The sequence below is a fragment of the Octopus sinensis genome, unplaced genomic scaffold, assembly GCF_006345805.1.
Source record: "Octopus sinensis unplaced genomic scaffold, ASM634580v1 Contig17052, whole genome shotgun sequence".
NCBI lineage: Eukaryota > Metazoa > Mollusca > Cephalopoda > Octopoda > Octopodidae > Octopus > Octopus sinensis.
Genome location: NW_021834783.1, coordinates 31,179 through 57,267, shown reverse-complemented (window position 1 = coordinate 57,267; position 26,089 = coordinate 31,179). Strand labels below are relative to the sequence as shown.

The 26,089-nt window shown below is 39.5% G+C and overlaps 1 protein-coding gene across 1 annotated transcript in view; it reads right to left on the bottom strand.

Annotated features, from left to right (window-relative positions):
• The window catches only part of LOC115230995 (nucleoporin NUP35-like), a 32,712-nt gene extending 7,168 nt beyond the window's left edge, over positions 1–25,544 (bottom strand). Inside the window, exons 1-10 of the mRNA XM_029801089.2 lie at positions 25,532–25,544; positions 24,428–24,430; positions 17,919–17,937; positions 12,885–13,006; positions 11,971–12,086; positions 8,330–8,432; positions 7,127–7,208; positions 5,526–5,646; positions 3,312–3,365; positions 969–1,038 (exon numbers count right to left, since the gene is read on the bottom strand). Of these exons, the coding sequence (XP_029656949.1) occupies positions 969–1,038; positions 3,312–3,365; positions 5,526–5,646; positions 7,127–7,208; positions 8,330–8,432; positions 11,971–12,086; positions 12,885–12,980 (642 nt within the window). The 5' untranslated portion in view covers positions 12,981–13,006; positions 17,919–17,937; positions 24,428–24,430; positions 25,532–25,544. The remainder of the gene's footprint in view (positions 1–968; positions 1,039–3,311; positions 3,366–5,525; positions 5,647–7,126; positions 7,209–8,329; positions 8,433–11,970; positions 12,087–12,884; positions 13,007–17,918; positions 17,938–24,427; positions 24,431–25,531) is intronic.
• Between the last annotated feature and the right edge of the window lie 545 nt (positions 25,545–26,089).

Below are 26,089 nucleotides of genomic sequence, written 5' to 3'. Positions count from 1 at the left end.
TGTGACATCAACACAATGAGACAAACATACACCCACATTATATTTTATATACATTCTTACATGCCAGGACGGCGGTGACACATAAAAAGCACCCACCACACTCAAGGAGTGGTTGGCATTAGGAAGGGCATCCAGCTGTAGAAACACTGCCAGATCAGACTGGAGCCTGGTGTAGCCTCCTGGTTTCCCAGACCCCAGTTGAACCGTCCAACCTATGCTAGCATGGAAAACGGACGTTAAACGATGATATATATATATATATATATATATATACTCTTTTACTTGTTTCAGTCATTTGACTGCGGCTATGCTGGAGCACCGCCTTTAATCGAGAAAATCAACCCCGGGACTTATTCTTTTGTAAGCCCAGTACTTATTCTATCGGTTTCTTTTTGCCGCACCGCTAAGTGACGGAGACGTAAACACACCAGCATCGGTTGTCAAGCAATGCTAGGGGGACGAACACAGACACACACACACATATACATATATACGATAGGCTTCTTTCAGTTTCCGTCTACCAAATCCACTCACAAGGCTTTGGTCGGCTCGAGGCTATAGTAGAAGACACTTGCCCAAGGTGCCACGCAGTGGGACTGAACCCGGAAACATGTGGTTGGTTAGCAAGCTACTTACCACACAGCCACTCCTGCGCCTATATATATATATATATATATATATGATGGGCTTCTTTTAGATTGCACCTATCAAATCCACTCCCAAGGCTTTGGTTAGTCCAGAGCTACAACAGAAGACACTTGGCAAAAAGAGCCACACTGTCGGACAAAACTAAAAACTGAAATAGCTGTGTCGTTAAGATGTAAACCTCTTAAAACAGCCATGCTCGCCCCTCTATATTGAAATTATCCCAGGGAAGATCTCAGGGTTATTTTTATTTACAAAATATCCTCCTCACACACACATACACACACACAAACTGACAGAGAAAGCAAGAATGGAGTACATACCACATGTTGTAAAATGTTTCCATATTGTGAGAACTGGTCAAGGATATAAGATGCAGCAGCTGAATTGAAGCTGAGGAGAAAAGGAAATTCTAAATAACCAGATGGAAAGAATCATTTTTAAATGTGAGTCTCTTCTTCACAGCTGAATCCATGTCAGAAGGAACCCATAACCCATTATCATTTATTATATATATATATATATATATATATATATATATATATATATATTAATAGTTATCGCCATACTAATATGGCAGTCTATAAATATAAGACTAAAGCTGTCGCTGATTAGCTCCAAGAGGCCATCGCCTCTAGCTAGCTATATGACACACGAACCTGACTACGCTGCATTGATAAAGGGCAACAACCCTCAAACATGTCTGCAGATATCTGATTAGCAAGGTGAAGCGGCTGACTTCCCCTGTTCGAAGGTTGTAGTGGACGCAGGTTTGTGTCATATAGCTAGCTAGAGGCGGTGCCTCTTGGAGCTAATCAGCAACAGCTTTAGTCTTATATTTAGACTGCCATATTAGTATGGCGATAACTATTAATATCCAGTAACGCTGCCGTAATCTCCTTTAGAGAGACTTAGTAATTTTAATATTTCTATTATATATATATATAGGGAGAGATTACGAAAAAAACAAAGATAAAGACAGGTGGTGTATAAAACAAACAGATGTATTAGTATAATGTTCAGGAATAGAAAAAGTCTTTTACGTTTCGAGCCTACGCTCTTCGACAGAAAGAGACACAGAAAAAACAAGGAGAGAAAAAATGTGTGTAGTAGCTAACGATCTATCATGGCATCTATATATATGTATATATGTACACACGTCCTGCCTACGTTAGCATGGAAGGTGGTCATTAAATGATGATGATACATATAGTAATAATGAAAATGACTTGTGGAAGGAAATTTTTGCATTTTATTGCAATATGTTACTATATACCACATATTCATTTGTGAGGATATTATTAAATATTTATAATATCTATGAATCTTGAGCATGCCTCTATTCCATGGGTATGCTCAAGATTTATAGATATTATAAATAATGTCTAATGATATCCTATGGTTCCCACCCCCAAGCCATTTTTGTTGTTACTATATTGATCCCAAGTTGTAAGGAATTCTGCAAAGATAACCGTTCTACAGGATGACTCTGGAAGACAGGAACAACAGATGGCAGCTGACAAGAAACATAGGAGCTTCTACGAGGGCATTGAGAGGCATTGGCTCTAAACAAGCGCATATATATCGTTACGTTCTGAGTTCAAATTCCGCCGAAGTCAACTTTGCCTTTCATCCTTTCGGGGTCAATAAATAAAGTACCAGTTTCGCACTGGGGTCGATGTAATCAACTTAATCCCTTAGTTTGTCCTTGTTTGTCCCCTCTATGTCTAACCCCTTGTGGGCAATAAAGAAAGAAATATATATATATATATATATATGTGTGTGTGTGTGTGTGTGTGTGTGTGTGCATATAAACAGACTGGTTGCTTGTTTTTGTGGAACTGGTCAAGTGATGTCAACACCTCTGATGAGAACACAAAGTTTGAAAATCAATTAACCCTTTCGTTACTCTATTTATTTTAAGATGCTCTGTGTTTCTTCCAATTAATTTTAAATGTAACAAAGAATTTAGTAAAATAACTTAGTTATCATTAAGCTAGTGTTAGCAACATAAATCGTGACTAAGGTTTGGTGGAAGATTTTAATTCAAAACTTATGAAAACAAGACATTTGTACTACAGAGCCAGAGGTGGTTTCAGCCAGGTTGGTATCAAAAGAGTTTAAAATATCATGGTAACTTTAACCCTTTTGCTACCATATTTCTGTTGAGATGCTCTGTGTTTCTTGCAATTAATCTTAAATTTAAATTTAAAAAATTAATCTTAAATCAAAGAATTTAGTAAAATAACTTAGTTATCATTATGCTGGTGTTAGGAACATAAATTGGGACTAAGGTTTGGGGGAAGATTTTAATTCAAAACTTATGGAAACAAGACATTTGTACTACAGAGCGAAAGGCAATTTTAGCTGGGTTGGTAACGAAAGGGCTGTCTGGCATGTTTTCAATCAATGGAGAAATAGGTAAATTTACCCCGTTTGTACACCTATTGCATAATTTGTGTGTGCGTGTGTACTTTTCTTCATGTTGGAGGTGCATGTTTTTTAGGGGTTAAAATTGAAGTTGGGTGTAGGACAAAAAAAAAAAAAAGATTTAGAATCCCTGATGTAGAGGCTCCCTTGTTGGTTTCTTCATCAACAAATAATGTGCAAAAATGTAGACAAAAACTATTCCAAGACAAAGGCAAGATATCAAAAGAGAGACTTACCCGAAAATAGTAACCCAAGTTTCATCAAGTTGGTCAGTAACCAATAAAGATTCTCTGCAAGAAAAAGAATTTCATTAGTTAAAAGTCGCAAAGTTACAATTTTTGACTTTCTTGCCAAAAGAATTAGGGATTTGGTCCAAGATACAAATCCAAAGACTTTTCAATAGAAACTTCAGATGTGGAAGAGTGGCAAAAGAAGCCTGCTTCTCAACAACATGGTTCCGGGTTCAGTCCCACTGCATGGCACCTTGGGCAAGTTTCTTCTACTTACAGCCTCAGGCCAATCAAAGCCTTGCGAGTGAATTTAGTAGACAAAACCTGAAAGAAGCCCATCATATCATCATCACCGTTTAACGTCTGCTTTCCATGCAAGCATGAGTTGGACGATTTGACTGAGGTCTGGCAAACCAGATGGCTGCACCAGACTCCAGTCTGATCTGGCAGAGTTTCTACAGCTGGATGCCCTTCATAAAACCAACCACTCCGAGAGTAGTGGATGCTTTTATGTGCCACCGGCACGAAGGCCAGTCAGGCGGTACTGGCAATGGCCACACTCAAATGGTGCTTTTTATGTGCCACCTGTACAGGAGCCAGTCCAGCGGCACTGGCAACGACCCTGCTCCAATGTTTTTTTTCATGTGTCACCAGCACAAGTGCTAGTAAGGTGACGCAGGTAACAATCACGCTCATATATCATCATCATCATCGTTTAACGTCCGCTTTCCATACTAGCATGGGTTGGACGGTTCGACCGGGGATCTGGGAAGCAAGAAGATTGCACCAGGCTCCAGTCTGATCTGGCAAGGTTTCTACAGCTGGATGCCCTTCCTAACGCCAACCACTCCGTGAGTGTAGTGGGTGCTTTTTACGTGTGTGCATCTTTGTGTCTGTGTTTGTACCCACTGCTTGACAATCAGTGTTGGTGTCCCCATAACTTAGCGGTTCAAGAAAAGAGACCGATAGAAATACTAGGTTTGAATATAAAAACTGGGGTCAAATCATTTGACTAAAAATTCAAGGTGGTGCCCTGGTATGACCGCAGTCTAATAACCGACACAAGTAATGGATTTTAACACCTGTGACTTTGTACTAAATTAATTCCTAATTAATTGCTAGCACAGGTTGGGTGGTTTGACCGGGGATCTGGGAAGCCAGAAGGCTGCACCAGGCCCAGTCTGATCTGGCAATGTTTCTACAGCTGGATGCCTTTCCTAATGCCAACCACTCCGTGAGTGTAGTGGGTGCTTTTTACGTGCCAGGCTAGGCTGGCAACGGCCACGATCGGATGGTGCGTTTTACGTGCCACCAGCACAGATATTCTCTGTGAAACCAGCGAGATCTGGCCCCTCACATCTATCCAACAACGACATCCTAAAACTAAACAGTCTCGTCGTTGAAATCTGAAGGCCACGAGATAATGCAGGATTAATTCAAAGCCATGCAAATAAATAAGAGTAATCTGAATGCCAAAGAGTTAACTTGCAGCTTGGAATGATATATTTCCATACACAAAGTCTGTTGAGATAAATTTTTTTGAGACAAAATCCCACAGTGAACACCTTTCATGTGTGCAGGAATCATCATCATCATCATCGTTTAACGTCCGTTCTCCATACTGGCATGGGTTTGACAGTGCAACTGGGGTCTGGGAAGCCAGAAGGCTGCACCAGTCTCCAGTCTTATCTGGCAATGTTTCTACAGCTGGATGCCCTTCCAAACGCCAACCACTCCGTGAGTGTAGTGGGTGCTTTTTACGTGCCACCTGCACAGGTGCCAGGCGAGGCTGGCAATGGCCACAATCGGATAAGTGTATTTTATGTGCCACCGGCACGGAAGCCAGTCGAGGTGGCACTGGCATCGGCCACGATTCGGTTGGTGCTTTTTACGTGCTACTGGCATGGAAGCCAGTCGAGGCAGCGCTGGCATCGTGTTGAAAAATGTGTATGGCATCATCATTTGAAACCCCTTTTTCCATGCTAGCATGGGTTGGACAGTTTGACAGGAACCGACGCGCCAGAGGCCTGCACTGAACTCCAATGTTCTTTATTTTTTTGTTTGGCATGGTTTCAACATTGGATGTCCTTTTTCATGCCAGCTACTTCACAGAGTGTACTTGGTGCTTTTATCCACAGCACCAGCATTAGTGAAGTCACCAGGTATCTGCAGGACAAGACCCCCACCCCCTTAACATGTTTGTAGAAATTAAATACATACCCTTGAGTATAAAAGGGATCCATTTGTGTTGGAGATGTGTGTATTTTGGAGACCTGCTGGAAACTTTGATTAATATTAGAGACATTTAGTGGGCTTGTATTCGATAATGGTGATGATCCACCTGGAAATATAAAAGTAAAACAATCATTTTATGTCTTATAATCAGGGCCAGATTAAGACCCATAAAGGCCCCAAGCACTTAAAAGAATTTGCTGCCCCCACATATAAATGGAATTCAAAATTTGAAAAGTTTTCTATTCTTTTTTAATTGGAAAGTCTTTGATCAGATCCTCAAAATTACTCTTGCGTAACACACCTGCTTCTATACTTAATAAAGATAAGGCATCAAGAACATTATTTTAGCAACAGGACAAGTGAGACCATAACCCGTGGCCTTTACCTGGGATGTAGCCAGTCCACTTATGCACACCTTTCCTTCTTGGGACACTAAACTCTGCTTGCGAAGACCTGTTGAGGCAAGTGAAATCGAAATCGATCAAAAGTCAATGGAAACTGTAGTTGTCATACCAGTGCCAGTGGCACGTAAAAGAAACATCCGAACGTGGCCAATGCCAGTGCTGCCTCAACTAGCCTCTGTGCCGGTGGCATGTAAAAAGCACCAACCGTGGCCGTTGCCAGCCTCGCCTGGCACCTGTGCCGGTAGCATGTAAAAAGCACCCATTACACTCATGGAGTGGTTGGCGTTAGGAAGAGCACCAGCTGTAGAAACACTGCCAGATCAGACAAGGCCTGGTGCAGCCTCCTGGCTTCCCAGACCCCGGTTAAGCGGACGTTAAATGATGACGAAAGGGGTTTCTTTTGTGCCGTAAACCCCTTACCATTTCTGTGGTGTCCTCTTCCCTTGATGCCTTAAGCACATGCTCATAAGGGCTTAGTGGTTAGGCCAGCGCTGTTTATAATGATCATATCTTGGGGTTATGCAGTTCCATGCAGCCTTCACACTAAACCAGGTTCAGCTGCTTTCATTTCTCTTAACGACTGTTTGGTTTTGTTATTTGCTGAGAATTTATTCATTGCCTTTCATCATCGTTTAACATCCGTTTTCCATGCTAGCATGGGTTGGACGGTTCTATCGGGTCTGGGAAGCCAGAAGGCTGCACCAGGCCCAGTCTGATCTGGCAGTGTTTCTACAGCTGGATGCCCTTCCTAACACCAACCACTCTGTGAGTGTAGTGGGTGCTTTTTACATGCCACCAGCACAGGCGCCAGAGGAGACTGGCAAACGGCCACGAACGGATGGTGCTTTTACGTGTCACCGACACGGACGCCAGTCAGGCGGCGCTGCCACGTTCGGACGGTGCTTTTCTTTTAACATGTGACTGGCACGGGTGTCTTAACTACTATTTCCATTCAATTTTCATTTGATGTTGGTGTTAACGTACTTGACTCAATAGGTCTTCTCAAGAACAGCAGGTCACTCTACGATCCGGGTGAAAAGTTTGTTCTGCAACCAAATGGTTTTAAGATCAGTCCCATTGCATGACAATACAAGGAAGTGTTTTTTTTTTCTTTTCCAGTTATAACCCAGACCGACCAACCCCATCCATGAATGAATTGTGAATAATTAAATTTGCTCTTACCAATTTGCATCATTTCAGGTTCAGAGATGGGCCGCGATACAGCTGGGGATGTGTGTTGTTGAGTGAAGGAGGAGTAAGGAGTCTACAAAAATGTGAAAATGTGAAAGTAATGTCAACAGGAGAAATAAAATAAGTGAGATTAGAAATTAGCCGTTTGATTCTTTTGAAAGCAACCTGTCCAAGACCGCTTCTGATTCTAAGATACAAACTTCCTATTTTCAAGTGATTTAAATTAAAACCGTTAATCAAAATTTCACGTTAATTTATATTTTAAACATCAGCTTAATAATAACAAAAATATTTTACTAAATTCTTTTTGAAGTGTGTGTGTGTGTGTTAGATAAAATGAAACAACAAAGCCAAGGCAATGTGAAATTTCTAGGACATTTTATAAAGAGTAAAGTAGTCTTAACAGCTGTTTCAGGGAAATAAAAGATATCTCATCATTAGAGATGATATGAGAAAGTTAACTAGAAGGAAATAGTTGAGTTCAATATAGGAAGTTATTTTGGAAAGAGAGAGATATAAGTACAAAGGGAAGTATGAGGATAAGAATAAAAATATATAATACATACAATTTATTTTTATTCTCATATTTAGCTTTATACTTCCTACATCTCTCCCTTTCCAAAATAACTTATATTGAACTCTACTATTTCCTTCTATTTAACTCTCTCGTATTGTCTCTATATATAGCTTTTATATCCCTGAAACAGCTGTTAAGACTACCTTTCTCTTTATAAACGTCCTAGAAATTTCACACTGGCTTGGCTTTGTTGTCTCATTTTATTTACCATATACACGTTCACACACGACTTGCGTTAGACTCTTCACTCATACTATTATTGAACCAGGAGTCTAACAGCAGTCCTTCTGTAGTACTTACATAGCCTTACCTGCCTTTTGGGTCTTCCAGACACCAAACCCTCTCATACATATGTATATATGAAATTTTGAATTTAGTTCATGGACCCCCTGTACTACCTTTGTGGACCACTAGGGGTCCGTGGACTCCTGGTTGGGGGGGTCACTGCTTTAATGTAATGCACTACAACCATTTTCCTCCGTGAACATATGCTGCTAAAACTGGGGCATATCTAATATGCATACGTGTTTTTTATGTTATCAAATACAATAAACAAATTAAGACAAACAAAGTTACTTTCATCGTATTTTGTTTAATGAGAATCAAGCTTAACTTACTTGGCGGAAAGAAGTCTCTACCATTGATGAAGACATTGGAGATTCGAATAAACTCTGGACAGGCGGTGCAGCACTCCGATCTTTACTGCGAAGAATCTCGCTTCTGAAAAATATTAATTTTACTTTCAGCAATGGTAGAAACAATAACAGACGGGTGATTAACTCTTTCGATACAAATTCATCCAAAACTGACCCTGGTTCCAGGAGACAAACTGTTGGCAGTGATCTCAAAATCTTCCATCAAAATTCCATGTCAATTTATGTTCCAAACAACAGCTTAATTAATAGTTTCAAATTTTAGCACAAGGCCAGCAATTTTGGGTGAGGGTCTGTCATTGGATTGCACTCATGCTGGGACACTCCTTGATGGATTTAGTTGAACAAATCAACCCCAGTACTTATTCTGTCTCTTTTAACTGAACTGCTAAGTTACAGGGATGTAAACAAATAATCACTGGTCATCAAACTATAGGGGGAGACAAATACATATAAAATGGGTTTCGCTTAGTTTCCACCTACCAAATCCACTCATAAGGCTTTGGTCAAAGCAAGGCTTTAATAGAAAACATTTGCTCAAAGTGCTGTGAAGTGGGATTGAACCCAAGGCCATACGGTTGGATCTAATTTCACTTCATATCTAATAAAGTATGAAATTCTTAGACCGAGCACACACACAGAAAACCCAGATTGAATGGTATTAAGTTACGTTGTGAGTTCAAATTCCGCCGAGGTCGACTTTGCCTTTCATCCTTTTGGGGTCGATAAATTAAGTACCAGTTATGCACTGGGGTCGATGTAATCGACTTAATACCTATGTCTGTCCTTGTTTGTCCCCTCTGTGTTTAGCCCCTTGTGGGTAATAAAGAAATAGGTATTAAGTCACTCATCACCACACTCCAACTTCAGTCCAACAGGCATCTGTCTCCTCTCCCAGGCCTTTCAACCATGACCACCACCATTACACGGTCAGATGCCCTCCAGATATGGATGGTCACCTGCCATCTCTGCCTGGGTTGTGCTGATTCATTCAGCTCCTCCTTCAGGGGACACTGTAATTCATCTCCTCCTGTCACCCATACCCACCAACTCCAGGTGCCACTGTAACCCCTATATTTAGACCTTCCTTCCTCGACTGTTGGCTCTCAAGAATTCCTCCCTGCATACATGTTCCCTGAAACCACTTATTTGCAAAAGCTCAAGAGGTACACAACCCTGTCATCTTTACCAGTTCAACCATTTAGCATTCAGATCACTCTGTCATGTGTCGTCATCATCATTGTTTAACGTCCGCTTTCCATGCTAGCATGGCTTGGACGATTTTGACTGAGGACTGGCGAACCAGATGGCTGCACCAGGCTCCAATCTTGATCTGGCAGAGTTTCTACAGCTGGATGCCCTTCCTAACGCCAACCACTCCAAGAGTGTAGTGGGTGCTTTTTATGTGCCACCAGCACAGGGACCAGTCAGGCGGTACTGGCAATGACCAAGTGTCAGAAATTCAAGTGTTTGAATTTAACTTTCGCAATCCCATTTGGGGTCACAACCCATAATTTATGAAGTGCTGATCTATAATATACTATTAACATATCTATTATATATTACTGCTCTACCCACTCAGCTGAGAGATCTCTTCTTGCAAGTTGCTTAGTGACTCTATTGGTGCTGGTGCCCTTCCTAACGTCAACCACTCTGAGAGTGTAGTGGGTGCTTTTTACGTGCCACCAGCGACGCTGGTACATTTATTCACATCAATTGGAATTGGACATCTATTGTCTTGTAGCTTTGGAATTTCAATGATGTGTGTTTATTTCTAAAATAATACTGCAGGCTAAGCACCATCCGAACGTGGCCGTAGCCAGCGCCGACTCGACTGGCTTCTGTGCCGGTGGCACATAAAAAGCACCATCCGAATGTGGCCGATGCCAGCGCCGCACCGACTGGCTTCTGGGCCGGTGGTACATAAAAAGCACCATCCAAACGTGGCTGATGCCAGCACCGTGCCGGTGGCACATAAAAAGCACCATCTGAACGTGGCCGATGGCACGTAAAAAGCACCCACTACACTCGCGGAGTGGTTGGCGTTAGGAAGGGCATCCAGCCGTAGAAACTCTGCCAGATCAGACTGGAGCCTGGAGCAGCCCCTGGCTTCCCAGACCCCGGTCTAACCATCCAACCCGTGCTAGCGCGGAAAACGGACGTTAAACGATGATGATGATGATGAAGCTAGATCCGGCCAGTTTGAGGATAAAACAAGAATATTTGGTGCTAGTCTAGTACACAGTCTAACATGGTGTCAAACAGGGTTGTCTACCTGATCTCTCAGATTTTTCCAGAGATTTCAGCAATTAAAAAACTTCAAATATTTCAGAATCATGGTTTTAGCATTTAACCAAGATCACTCAATGGCCTGAGTGTGTGCTCCACTCACTGGATCCATAAATGTCATTGATGGTTCACTGTAAGATGGTGATAAACTATGGCATTTAAATTATTATAAGTGGACCAATCATCTTTTTCACATTCACTTTCAATAATTGGGATCAGAGTGTTCCCGTCACACCATTCCACACAAAAGTATCAACAGTCTGAGCATTGTTTGAGACCCACAGCCTATCAATTCTACATCCATGGTTCCTGTTGTTCTGCATCACTGTCATTAAGAGAGGAGCGTTGTCACCATCCAGTTTTCTTCCACGATTGCATTTTCGTCGACCAGCAAATTTTGCTTCATCGATCTCAATGGGGTTATCGTTTGTTCCAACCATCTTCCCTCACCGTTCATGATTAACTATGGCTCCACGCACCTTGCGACACATATTATACCAGTCAGTTATTGTATTTTTAGATTTTCTTGTTAGAGTCACTGCTGTGGTCATGGGTATATCCATGACAAAGAAAAATCATCATCATCGTTTAACGTCCGCTTTCCATGCTAGCATGGGTTCGACGATATTGACTGAGGACTGGCGAACCAGATGGCTGCACCAAGCTCCAATCTTGATCTGGCAGAATTTCTACAGCTGGATACCCTTCCTAATGCCAACCACTCTGAGAGTGTAGTGGGTGCTTTTTATGTGCCACAGGCATGGGGGCCAGTCAGGCGGTACTGGCAATGACCTTGCACAAATCTTTTTACACATGCCACCGGTACAGGTGCCAGTAAGGCGACGTTGGTAATGATCGCGGTCGAATGGTGCTCTCTTACGTGCCACCGGCACGGAAGCCGGATGGCTGCTCTGGCAATAGCAACGATCACGCTCGGATGGTGCTCTTGGCACCCTACTAGCACGGGCACAAGTGCCAGTAAGTTCTAAAATCTCACTCTGGCTCAACTTCAGTTTAATCTGTTGTTAATGTCCGTATCATGGGAAAATTGGTTTCCTTTATTAACTGAACGATTAAGGTAGATAACCCTGGCTATACTGTTTGACAAAGTGTTAGACTGCATCCTATACTAGCACTGAATATTTGGGCCAGATAAGGCTGGTTTAAATGCACTCTAAAACATGAAGTTTATACTGTAGAATGAAGTTGGTGCTAAAAGGGTTAATTCTAGTTGCCTTCTAAACAACTTCAAACTTTCTTGCAAATTCATCTCATAATCCAATAAGTAAAAAATTTCAAATAACTGAAACACTCACCTTGATGGTGGGGTCGTTACCATACTGGATGCTGGGGATACTTTGGTTCCTTGTTGACGTCTGGCAGAGATGGGTGTGGTCTGAGCATGACCTGAAGGCCAACGGAGTGGAGTTTGCTAAAGGATAAAAAAATTAATAAATGTTACTGTCAAGTTTACAACAACAATAAACTACAATTTTTTCTTACATCAGCAAAAGTCCTCAAATCCACAGGAAAAAAGAAATACTGCATTTGATGGCATACAAAGATGCAATGAAATTTCAGCAGTGCTGTTCAGGAAAAGAGTGCTAGGGACAAAAATTGGCCTATAGGAGGCCCAAATTTGCACCAGTCCTTATATGCTAGTAGGATGTTAAGAGAACCATCCGAGCATGATCATTGCCAGAGTGGCTAACTGGCTTCCGTGCCGGTGGCACGTAAAAGCACCCACTACACTCTCAGAGTGGTTGGCATTAGGAAGGGCATCCAGTAGTAGAAACTCTGCCAGATCAAGCTTGAAGCCTGGTGCAGCCATCTGGTTTGCCAGCTCTCAGTCAATCGTCCAACCCATGCTAGCATGGAAAGCGGATGTTAAACCATGATGATGATGATAATCAGGTCCAGGATCTATCCTCGGTTGACGGAGACAATCTGGGAAACCCATGGCCTAACTTTAACTTCGAGAACACCCTACTAGCAGGGGAACAAGTGCCAGTAAGGCGACGCTGGTAACGCTCACACTCAAATGGTGCCTTTTATGTGCCACTGGCAAGACAGCCGGTTAGCCGCTCTGTCAATGATCACGCTCGTATGGTGCTCTTTGCAACCTGCTAGTACGGATGCCAGTCATCGAATGAGATTTTGATTTTGATAAATGGATCCTATTATAAGATTGGCATTTGTTGATGGCTAAAAAAAAGAAAAAAAATCTCACCGTTCTGCCATGTGGTGTAACGTCTCCCAAGAGATAACCGGGTAGATATTGGTTAGGAGGAGTATGAATATTTGGAGAAGCAGCACTGGATGTCATTCTCTAAAGTCAGAATGTGTTGGTAGCTACAGAAACATGGATAAAAAAAGAATTCCATTATTAAAGACTTTGACAGTTTTGTTGCTAAGAAAAATAAAAATGAATCAGAGCCTTTAAAGTAGTTTCTGCAGTCAGAAATCCCAAATTTTAATGGATATATTGAAATCATTCTCAATGTTTTCCCAGAATTTAAATAAATTTGTAAAAGAAATACGTAACTTTAATCCTTTCATTATCATATTTGTGACTAATTATGCTACCTACATGTTTCAATTAAGAAATAATCAAGAATTTCATTTCGTCATGTAGTTGATGTTTGTAACTTAATTGAGACCGAGATCTTTCTATAGAATTATGATGGAAGATTTTAATTTATATATGTACACTTTAAAAGAGGTTTTGTATCACTCTTCCCCTAACTGTCATTTACTCTCTTCCTCATCCTCTGTATTGTGTACCATTACTTACTGCCTGGCTCCAAGGTACTGTCTCACTCTGTACCTGTTGTTACCTTTTCTGTCACCTCTCTACACAAAGTATGATTGGAAAAATTAATCAACCAACCATCATTTATATCATCTATTTTATATATATATACACTACCGTCAGAAATTAATTAGCACCCTTGATTTGCTCTTCACTCAAGGTATGTGCTGTCACCTAGTGGCCATATCTCGAACTATTGCTTTGTTGCGAGTTCACTGTTGCGCAGAACGATGACGTAACTTTGTTTGCAGAGCAGTTTGAGAGTCTACAGCCTTATGATGTTGACATAGCAGTGCAACAACAACTTGGAGTGTGGATGCAGACAAATCTTCCTTTGTTTAATAGATATAGGTAGCGCCTCGCAAGGACCGAAATCACACCATACTAAGTTTTCTCATCGCGTAAGACGTTTTGAACAGCTCATAGGTTAATTGATTTAACCTATTTAATGTAGAAATTTGAGAAGTGCTAATTAATTTCTGACGCAAGTGTACATAGGAGTGGCTGTGTGGTAAGTAGCTTGCTAACCAACCACATGGTTCCGGGTTCAGTCCCACTGCATGGCATGTTGGGCAAGTGTCTTCTACTATAGCCTCGGGCCGACCAAAGCCTTGTGAGTGGATTTGGTAGACGGAAACTGAAAGAAGCCTGTCGTATATATGTATATATATATATGTGTGTGTGTGTATGTTTGTGTGTCTGTGTTTGTCCCCCTAGCATTGCTTGACAACCGATGCTGGTGTGTTTACGTCGCCGTCACTTAGCGGTTCGGCAAAAGAGACCGATAGAATAAGTACTGGGCTCACAAACAATAAGTCCTGGGGTCGATTTGCTCGACTAAAGGCAGTGCGCCAGCATGGCCACAGTCAAATGACTGAAACAAGAAAAAGAGTAAAAGAGTATATATATATATATATATATATATATATATATATATATATATATATATATATATATATATATATAGGTGAAATAAACATCAGAGATGCTTTTCCCTATGCTGAGACTGCAGGAGCTACTCAGAGGTTTTGCTAGCTCTTCTAAATCCATTGTAAGGCTGGAATATTCTGACCCTGGGCACAAAAGTAATAAAAAAAGTGTAAATTGTGGCTAAAGCACAACATGGAAAGACCAATGTAGTCCATAGCCAAACAACGTCTCTTCTTTTTGTTAGGGAGATTTTAAACACAAGGGTTACTGTTTGGGGGGGGGGGGAAGGTCTTAATTCTTTACTGTTATGGCTATCGCATTTTTCTTTCTTTTTCTTGTTTTCTTCTGACTTGTATTACAAAGTCTTTGACTCAGTTCAGCAGCGCCAAACCAAAAAGTATAGAAACTATTATTTCACTTCAATGGTGTTGGTTAATCTATTGATATTGATAACTTCACCACACACACACACATTCAACTCCACAATAATAATAACAACAGATACTAAAGATGGTGCTATGGCCTTTTCTTTGATAATATCTTTCTTGCTTATTTAAATTCAGTTCAATGCACACTTGCCTTGAACCAACCATTTCTCTTTGTGTGTGTGTGTGTTCTTGATAATCGTTTAGAACAAGTAGTTTTACACCAATTACACTATTTTATTCTGGCCCGGGTCATACACTATAATTTAAAGGCCATGGACTGAAGATGTGAATTTTTTTTTGTTTTTGTGTCCGGATCAGACCCGGAACATTCACGATGTGAATATTCCGAGTCCTCTCCCCCACCCCCTTTTCGCAAGCGCGCATTTTTTTTTGTCATCTTCGTTTAGAGCAAGTTGTTTTACACCTATTACACTATATTTTTTAATGTTTTTATGACCGGGTCAAACGCTTTAGTTTGACCATTTCAAGAAGTAAATTTTAAATAAGTTTTTTATTATTGTTTTACTTTCTCAAAATAAATCAATCTCCACCCCAAAACTCCATCAGGCATAGTTCGTGTAGTAGCACAGATTTCGTCGATTTCGTAAAAAACTTTTATTTTTTACATAAGTAATGAGAGCGAAAGAGACTAAGAGGAAGCGATTTTACGACGAGAAGGTTTCACTTTGAAATCGCCTGTGTGCGTTTGAGGGGGTGTGGAGACAGACAGTATGTTGTGTAAGTGAATTGCTTCTGTTAGTGTGTGCGAAGAGACAGAGAGAGTAATGTGTGAAAGAGAGAGATAACTGATTTTTTTACTCGGTGTATGTGTATATGTATGTATGCATGTATGTGTGGTGTATGTATCTATGTATGTGTGTGTGTTTATGTATGTATGTATGTATGTATGGCCGATTCATCGTATTTTTTACGGTGTATGTGAATATGTATGTCTGCATGTATGTGTGTGTGTGTAAGTACGTGTGTGTGTGTGTGTGTATGTATGTATGTATGTATGTATGCCGATTCAGTGTTTAATTATTTCGAATTAAAACGAAAGATTACCTTGCGGCGCCTGTTTATGTAACAGTCTGCTATGTAGAAAATAATGAGGTGACTCAATGGAATAATGACAGTGATCGAAGATATAGACAAAATTTTTTTATTTAATCGTTATACATGCCTTGTCGACTGCTACTGTGCAGCCTTAATGTCTCTGTGATGTGACGATGGTGAAATGGTAAGAAAAGATGGGGAGTTATAAAATGAGGAGATATTCTTCTCATGAGAAAGAGTTGCATTCAAAGGAAAAAAAAAGTTAATAGTCTATAGAGGTGCACAGAAACTGGGTGCAAGCATGCATATATATGCATGTGTAACATTGTGTTGTGCGCAAAAGGAACGAACAGTACAAAATGTGTAAGGAAAAGTGACAAAATCCGATTGGTAATGTTCTGTGTGAAAAGTCTATGCCGCCATACATACATACATACATACATAAACACACACACATACATAGATACATACACACACACACACACATACATGCATACATACATATACACATACACCGAGTAAAAAAATCAGTTATCTCTCTCTTTCAACATTACTCTCTCGTCTCTTCGCACACACTAACAGAAGCACTTCACTTACAACAACATACTGTCTGTCTCCCACACCCCATCAAACGCACACAGGCGATTTCAAAGTGAACCTTCTCGTCGTAAAATCGCTTCCTCTTAGTCTCTTTCGCTCTCATTACTATGTAAAAAATAAAGTTTTACGGAAATCGACGGAAATCTGATCTACGACATACGAAACTTCGCCCTCCATCATGTTAGGTTAAATCATTCCTAACTTCATTTACTAACGGATAAAAGGATATAATATAACACAGCGTAGTTAAGTTGGAAATTCTTAACAGTTCGCAAACTTTTTCAAATATTTGGGGTGACAATCTTTCGTCTCTAGCAGACCTTTCCGTCGATTTCCGTAAACAAATTTTTTCTTTTTACATATGGCTTGCGGGAACTTTGAAGTAATGAGAGCGAAAGAGACTAAGAGAAAGCGATTGTATGACGAGGGAAGTTCTTTTGAAGTTACCGTGCATGTGAAGCATTGATGTACATGTGTGTGGTGTGTGTGTTGAGGGGGTGGGGAGACAGACAGTATGTTGTGTAAGTGAAGTGCTTCTGTTAGTGTGTGTGAAGAGACAGAGTAATGTGTGAAAGAGAGAGATAACTGAAATTTTTTACTCGGTGTATGTGTATATGTATGTATATTACTTCAAAAGTTACCGCAAGCCCATATGTAAAAGAAAAAAATTTTTTTACGGAAATCGACGGAAAGGTCTACTAGAGACGAAAGATCGCCTTTGGGGTTTTCTTCTTTCTTTTTTTATTGTTACACTCGTCTGATGAGTCGGCAGCAAGAGAGCGTGAAGTTAGGGGCAAAAATGTTAAAAATGAAACTTTGGGGATACCAAAGTAATTCTTTAACAGAAGAAAGCAACCACACACATTACTTTCCCTTTCCCAAGTGGCAGTGATAGCCGTTTCCGAAAGTCCGTCGCAGAGAGTTTCGGAATTTGAATAAGGGTGTAAAAAGATTTTTTTTTTTTGTCTTTATCCTCCCTATCTGAGCAGACCTATAATCAAAGACATTCCAGCTTGTTTTTTGTTTTCCTACTTTTTTTTGACAAAAAAATGCTTCAAGAAAAGTGAACAACCACGCAATTCCGTGTCCACGAGATAGTGAAAGACTATTCCGGGAAACACGCCTATCAAGGCGAATATTTAAACTAATAAAATGAATATCCTCAATTTTATGGCACTAAATTCAAGAACCAGTCTTTTAATACAGTTTTATTACACGTGTGTGTGTTACATTAAAGTATTTGCCTTGAAAAACTAATAAATGAAGCTAATTAAGCGAAATCTCATTTTCTAGGGAACTGGGCAACAACGAAATAGACATCAGTATTTAAGGGACCTTTCTTTTTTATATTTTAGGACTGTAAATGTAAGAGCAGCTTAAAGATCAGTTTGAATTAAGGACTAGGAAAAGCGAGGATAGTGAATAAACTAGAACCTACCTCGTAGAATCCGTTACGACTTCGAACGGTGGAGATTTCAAGATTTGAATGAAAGAAACTACCGGAAGAAGAGGTTATGAACCGGAAGTAATATGTAAGCCTCGTTTTGGAAGAGCGGCTTTTTTTAAATGCTGAAATGTCGTTGAAAGAAATAAAACTTTGTGACTGAATTAAGAACTCTGTTTACTTGGAATTAATATTTCTATTTGTAAATTAAGGACTTTAATTGTTTCCTGTTTTACTTTTATAGTTAGGCATATATTAAAATACGTTATTTTGAAATAATAACTCATTATCAGTTGGGGAAAGGTAAAAAAGGGGCACAGATTCGGATTTAGCGAGGGACAAACATTTAAGATTGTAATTTTACGCTTTGTTTGTTTCGGTTATTGGACGGTAGCCATTCTGAGGCACCGCCTTGGAGGGTTTAGTCAAACAAATAAACTCAGTACTGATTTTTTTTCTTTAATCTCTAGTACAGTGCTTTTCAAACTTTTTGCTGGAGCGGAACCCCAAGGAAACATTCTACTGGCTCGAGGAACCCCTGTGCAATAATTTAATAGCCTTATGCACACATATCTGCACAGGAGAATTAAAAATTACTGCCGATTTTAGCAGTTTTGTAACTTCTTGCGGAACCCTGGTTGAAAACCACTGCACTAGTACCTACTTTATCGGTTTCTTGTCGAATAGCTAAGTTACGGGGGACGTAAACAAACATAAACAGGTTCTCAAGCAGTAGAGAACAAATATACATACAACAGACTTCCACCCGGTTTCTGCCTACCATCTTCACCCATAAGGTACTAGTCTCCTAGGGCGAAAGGAAAAAACGTGCCTTCGGTGCCGCGCTGTGGGACTAAACCTGGAACCACGTGATTGCAATAGCTGCAAACAAGCACTTTATCAGCGGAGCGCTGTGGTTTAGACAAGATGTTTCGTTTTAGGAGGGGGGAGCGGCTCCTAATTCATTAGCAGACAACGTAATTTCAAGAGTAAACTTTGGTTACGTAACTATTTGTGTAAATAAGTATTGTAGCTTGGGATCTTTTCTAAAAGATGGACAGAATTTTCTACTTAACTAAATAATTTGAAACTTCGTATACTGGTAGAATGTGTCAAAAGAAAACATTAATTTCAATTAGTTTTTTTGAGAAAAATGTATTTTGTAACTTTTACGTAGTTTAATTCTTCGAATTTTAACCAATCGTATTCTCTGTTTTGAGCTCAATTCAATTTCCCTGCCGTGTTATTCATCCTTATCACTGTCTTCTGTCTTCAAAGGCTTCTCCCATGTTTATTTCAATATCATCCCTGACTTACGGAACGATTACCTATGTGTGTGCGTGTGTGTGTTTGTTGTGTGTGTGGACCCGATACCTCAAGGTATTTTAAGTTTCATTGTTCCAGAATCAACTACAGTTATTTTGAGTTTCATACAGCTGGGTTTGGTGGCAATATTTGTACGTAAATACCCTGTAACCTAGATCTTACCTATACAACCTACCTGTTGAAAACTTCTGCTTAGAATTAAATAAAAAATTATCGAATTAAGCAAAAAAAAAAAAAAAGAATGAGCAAGGGAGATAACCCGGACAAGTAGTTTATAAAGATTAGTCTCCCCTGGAAGAAGTATTTTTTTAAGTACAAATCAGAAATTGTAGGGCTCAAAGTCGAACACTGAAATTATCCAAGAGATGGGAATTCATTCACTCTAGAGGAGCTTAAAAGTCTAAAAAAACAAAGTGTTAAGTCTAGATTAGCTTAAATTTGATTCGGCAGATAGCGATGCTCCAAAAGTGTCCATTGAACGAATTGCTTGTACCATAATGTGCTTAAATGTATAGTTACAACCATATGCCCACGTCATTACAGGTTTTACATCGGAACCACGATTCATTTTAAGCAACGCTAACGTGCACACCTGTTAATCTGAAAATTTACCTCGTTTTCTACATCCATCGCAATCCACATACCCTATAAGGACATACTCTATAATCTGTCCCGTTCCATAGTTTGCAGCGGAATTCCTCGGACAGCAGATTGGTGCGTTTGTCCAGTATGTTGCCACGTACCGCTCACTATATTTCGCCACAAGACCTCTAAGCTAAATCGATTCTCTGACATAATTTTTGAATGTTATCGCAAATGCTACGAAACTTTCTCCAACTCCATGAAATCGTCATAATTTTTACTGCACAAACTAGCTTCCACCTTTACTAATCGTAATTCTCTAACACTCACCTTCTCTCTTACCGACGCGCCTCCTTCAGCCGCGGCTTTATTTACTTTTATCTATCTTCCTTTATAACCCATTTCTTTTACTACCCACAAGGGGTTAAACCCAGAGAGGACAAACGGATTAAGTCGATTACATCGACCCCAGTGCGTAACTGGTACTTATTTAATCAACCCCGAAAGGATGAAAGGCAAAGTCAACCTCGGCGGAATTTGAACTCAGAACGTAAAGGCAGATGAAATACCTATTTCTTTACTACCCACAAGGGGTTAAACACAGAGAGGACAAACAAGGACAGACAAACGGATAAAGTCGATTATATTGACCCCAGTGCGTAACTGGTACTTATTTAATCAACCCCGAAAGGATGAAAGGCAAAGTCGACCTTGGCGGAATTTGAACTCACAACATAACGGCAGACGAAATACGGTTACGCATTTCGTCCGGTGTGCTAACATTTCTGCTAGCTCACTGCCTTAACTACACCCATTGTAATATAGTAATTAAAATACATTATTTGATTGGCTCTACACAGTTTCCACCCACCGAAGTAGACTCACAAGGGACTGACCCAAGGTTTCCTGAAAAAAGTATTTGTCCAATGTACCAACTGATGAGACTAAACCCAGAACTTTGTGATTGTGGACCAAACTTCTTAACAACAGGGCTGTGACTGCATCACATTCAAATTTGGAAAATAAATGAATAAAAAAAAAAACACTGCATCCTAGATAATGTGCCGCTGGACTGGCTCCTGTGCAGGTGGCACATAAAAAAACACCATTTGAGCATGGCCATTGCCAGTACCACCTGACTGGCCCTTGTGCCAGTGGCATGTAAAAGCACCCACTACATTCTCGGAGTGGTTGGCGTTAGGAAGGGCATCCATCTACCAGATCAGATAGGAGCCAGGTGCAGCCATCTGGTTCGCCAGTCCTCAGTCAATTCATCCAACTCATGCTAGCATGGAAAGCGGACATTAAACAATGATGATGATGGATCTACACGATTAATCCATCAATAAAACTAAGTAAAACATTGATACTTTATTTGCTAATATGTTTACATATTATTATTATATATCATTAAAATGGCTGTGATGCCTTTCGATTTAAATACATTTATTGGAGATCTATAACATTTTTGACTGTTATAAATTTTCTTTACTCAGTTAGATGCAGGAGTGGCTGTGTGGTAAGTAGCTTGCTTACCAACCACATGGTCATAGCCCCACTGTATGGCACCTCGGGCAGGTGTCTTCTACTATGGCATCGGGTCTACCAAAGCCTTGTGAGTGGATTTGGTAGATGGAATCTGGAAGAAGCCAGTTGTATATGTGTATATATATGTGTGAGTGTGTATATGTTTGTGTCTGTGTTTGTCTCCCCAACATTGCTTAACAACCGATGGTATGTTTATGTCCCCGTAACTTAGCAATTTGGCAAAAGAGACCAATAGAATAAGTACTAAGCTTACAAAGAATAAGCTCTGGGGTTGATTTGCTTGACTAAAGGCGGTGCTCCAGCATGGTCACAGTCAAATGACTGAAACAAGTAAATGAATGAAAGAATTAATTTATCCATTTGAATTTTGTTTTTTTGTTGTATTTATGTTTAGAATTGTTAACACTCACGCCCCTAAACATAGGTATTTTGAATCAGTATTATTTTACAATTTAGCAGTCCTTTTACATGGAATTTCGTCTGTCTTTTGGAACCAAGGGTCTGAAGAAACATGTATACATAGATATGAATTGTTTATAAATCAAATAATGTATATAAGTCAAAACAAATTATTGGCTTTATCTGGTTAAATTTGTGAAAATTGGTTATATTATCTTATCTTATATTACATTCAGAACCAGAAATAAGGAAACCATGATGGTCCTCTGGAGGACATTCGTCATCAGCCACCTGGATTATTTCTCCCACCTATGGTCACCTAACAATGTAAAGTTAACAGCGGACCTTGAAGCAATCCAGTGAAGCTTCACAAAAAAGATTGTCTCTTTGCAACAGCTCAGCTACTAGGAAAGGCTGAAACAGCTAAGACTCTACTCTTCGGAGCAAAGGTAGGAGAGGTATGCAGTAATATACATCTGGAAGGATTTGTGCCAAATTTTGGTATTGAAAGTTACACCAATGCCAGAACAGGTTGACACTGCACGGTGCCAAAGATCCCAGCAATGCCATCGCGCTTCAGGACCAGTTACTGCAACAGCCTGGGTTTCAGGGACCCACAGCTTTTTAATATTCTCCCAAAGAGTCTGAGGAACCTGCACAAAGCAGATGTAGGCATTTTAAAATCAAAGCTGGACCTCTTCCTGTCGAGAGTCCCAGATGAACCTACCTCACGGCAAGAGGTGCAAATGAGGCTATCTACATCAAACTCCATTCTTCACCAAATGCCAAATATTAGAGAAAGCTCTCAGTAATAACAGTGTAATAAAACGGTGGTGCTCCAGCATGGCCACAGCTCTGAGCTGAAACAACAAAGAAAAAATTATATTTAGGATCTCTTTAGTTTCACTCACACCTGTAAATCCATTTTTTAGGCAGAATGGTATACATATAAGATTCCAATACCTTGTAAGTTCCAATAGTATTTAAAATTGGTCATTCCAAGTATAAGAGTTTGTATACAATGTTATTGAATTGAGGGTTTTATTTAAATAAAATCCTCAATTCAATAACACTGTGTACAAACTCTATACTTGGAGTGATCGATTTTTTTTTTTTTTAACTAAACGGTTTGAAACTTTGTATACTGGTGTAATTTCTCATGCTGAACACGGTTTACTTTCAACATTTTTGACAAAATTTCATATTTTAGAAGTTGTCATATTTGGGTAATTTTAACCAATCAACGACATGTATTCAGCTGAAGAAAACTACTGCTGTTTGCAATAGTAATCAAAGAACAACACCTTGCAGGTCATCTCTACTAAATGTCACCACTTGTTTCCTGCCTGTGTTGCATATCACACCCTTTGTGTTTTTTTGCGATCGCCTCCTTGTACATTTGCCAGTTAATTTTGCGATTATTTTCACCATCTGTTGCATTTTATTTTTGTTTACTGCCTGTGTTGCATACTACACGTTTTGTTTGCTTTTCAATCGCCTCTTTGTACATTTACATTTTCACCACACATAGAAAGAGGCAATCATCATCATCATTGTTTAACGTCCGCTTTCCATGGGTTGGACAAAATCAAAAAGCAAAAAAAAAAAAGGCCTGTAATATGCAACACAAACAATAAACAAGAATAAAATAGAACAGAGTTGGTGACATTTAGTAGAGACGACTCAAAAGTTGTTGTTCTTTGATTACAGTCACAAACAGCAGAGGTTTTCTTCAGTTGTTGATTGGTTAAAATAACCCAAATAAGACAACTTTAACACGAAATAACTTCTACAATGTGAAATTTTGTCACAAATGTTGAAAGCAAACCATGTTCAGTGTGAGAAATCAAACCAGCATACAAAGCTTAAAACTGTTTAGTTAAAAAAATTTTTAATCTGTGAGATTTTAATCTGAAGAGATCCTATATTTGTAGTATATTTTATATATATATAGGTAAACATACACATCATATCCACATACAAAGATAAATACGAGGTCTGATCAATAAGTATCCAGACTGTTGCCATGGAAACAAAGCTAAAGCACACAGAGTGGATCTGCTTGGCAAAGATTGACCTTGCACTCTGTTGTGCATGCGCACACTAAGTTTTAATGTTCTAGCTCATTTCTTCTGTTTACAGCAGTGCTTTGAAGGAAGGTGTGTAGCGTTTGATCGTTGCATTGACCATGACAGAGAAAGTTGTCATGGCGATACGTGCTCAGAGGTCTGTACAAAGTTGCACACAAGTGTACGAGTGGTTTGGACATTTCCAAGAAGGCCGAAAAAATGTCAATATTGATGAACATTCTGGGAGACCCACAACCAGCAGAACAGAGAAAAACATCACAGATGTGAATGCAGTTGTGAGGGGAAATTGTTGAATCACCATCCATGAGTCATCAGAGGATGTGCAGATTAGTGACGGTTCAGTTCAGTTCATTATCAATCAAGATTTAGGTATGAGACATGTGTTTGCAAAGTTTGTGCCAAAACTGCTTTCAGCTGACCAAAAAGACACTCGGGTTTCAGTTGGACAAGATCTCGATTGTGTCAAGAATGAGGAAAACTTTTTGAAAACTTTGCACAGACCTCTGAGCAGATATTGTCAAGCTTTTGTCAGAATTTGATGCAGATTCTCTGCTCAACTTTCTGTCATGGTCAATTCAATGATCCCACGCTACACACCTTCCTTCCAAGCACTGCTGTAAACAGCAGAAGTGAGCTAGAATGTTAAAAGTTAGTGCACATGCACCAGCAGAGTCGAAGGTCAATCTGTGCCAAACGGCTTCATTCTGCGGTGCTTTAGCTTCGTTACTATGGCAACAGTCTGAATACTTATTGATCTGACCATGAATATATATGTGTGTATCTATCCTATTTATAAATGTTCTAAAATCTTCACAGCCTTGGTTTTTTATCTCATTCTGAAAAAAACGATTTTTATATACACACATGCTGATATATGACCTACGTTGGACTCCTTATTCGCACAATGACCAAACCTGGAGCCTAACTATGGTCTGTCCATAGCCCTTACTCAGCATTACCTGACCCCTTTGGGTCTTACTGACACCATTACCTCTCTCTCTCTCTCTCTGTAAATTACAGTATTGACTGATAAACCTTTAATATATTTGGTTGTATATTATGGTTGCAAAACAAAATACTGTGTCCCTACCAGCAGTAACACACACACACACACACATATATGTAAAGGTGCATGGGTGCCTAGTGGTTAGAGTGTTGTGCTCACAATCTCAAGATCATGGTTTCAGTTCCTAGACCAGGCGGTGGGTTGTGTTCACTTCGTCTCACTCTGCTCTGTGATCACTTCAACACCTGGTGCGTGGTACACCATGCACCTGTTCAGGCTAAATTGATTTGATGTAGGGAGTGAGCTGATGGACAGCTCATACATTTGACCACAATAAACAAACCCTTTGGTGCAGGTCATTCAGCACACAGCTGAACACTACACTCATAAGTCATCTTCAACAGGAAAATCCATTATATATATATATATATTTTTTAAATCTCTCTCTATATAAACGGCAGTTTGTCTGTGCGTGTTTCTGTGTGTCTGTTTGTTTGTACCCTCACTCTGACCACGGCTTTCAACCGATTCTGATGAAACTTGACACACACATAGCCCAATGTCATAATTCAAAACTAACTCAGCGAAAATTTTGAAAAGTTTCCCCAGTTCAGAAAAAGATCGATAAATTCGACATGGGGTCGACAATCAGAAACACAAACCGCAGATGGTGTAGGGGACGCAACTCGGCCTTTTTAACTATCAAAAAAAAATTTACCATAATTTTTTTCCCAATTTTTTTTGCTATTTTTTGGCTATAACTCTCTAAAAGTGCTTTATAGTTATTTCCCTTACAAACCCGAGCAACGCCGGGCGATACTGCTAGTTAGAGATAAAACCACTATTAGGCAAATCAAACAGTGAAAAACATAAACCAATACACAGAAATAAAAATAATTAATATAATGTTCAAAATTTAAATTATTTAAAGTTAAAGTTTTAAAAATTATTTAAATTATTGATTTATACTTATATATATATATATATATTATTTTTATTATTATTATTTTTTTAATTTTATTTTTTTTTAATAAATATAATTATCAAAAAGTATTAAAAAGTTTAATATAAGATAAAGAGTATATATATATATGTAAAGCATAATGTTATATGTATGTATATTATTGTAATTATCAGTTTAGTAAATAAATAAATAAATTGACATAATATAATGTCTAAAAGTTGATGAACCACCTATTGATCCCCTCCATTTT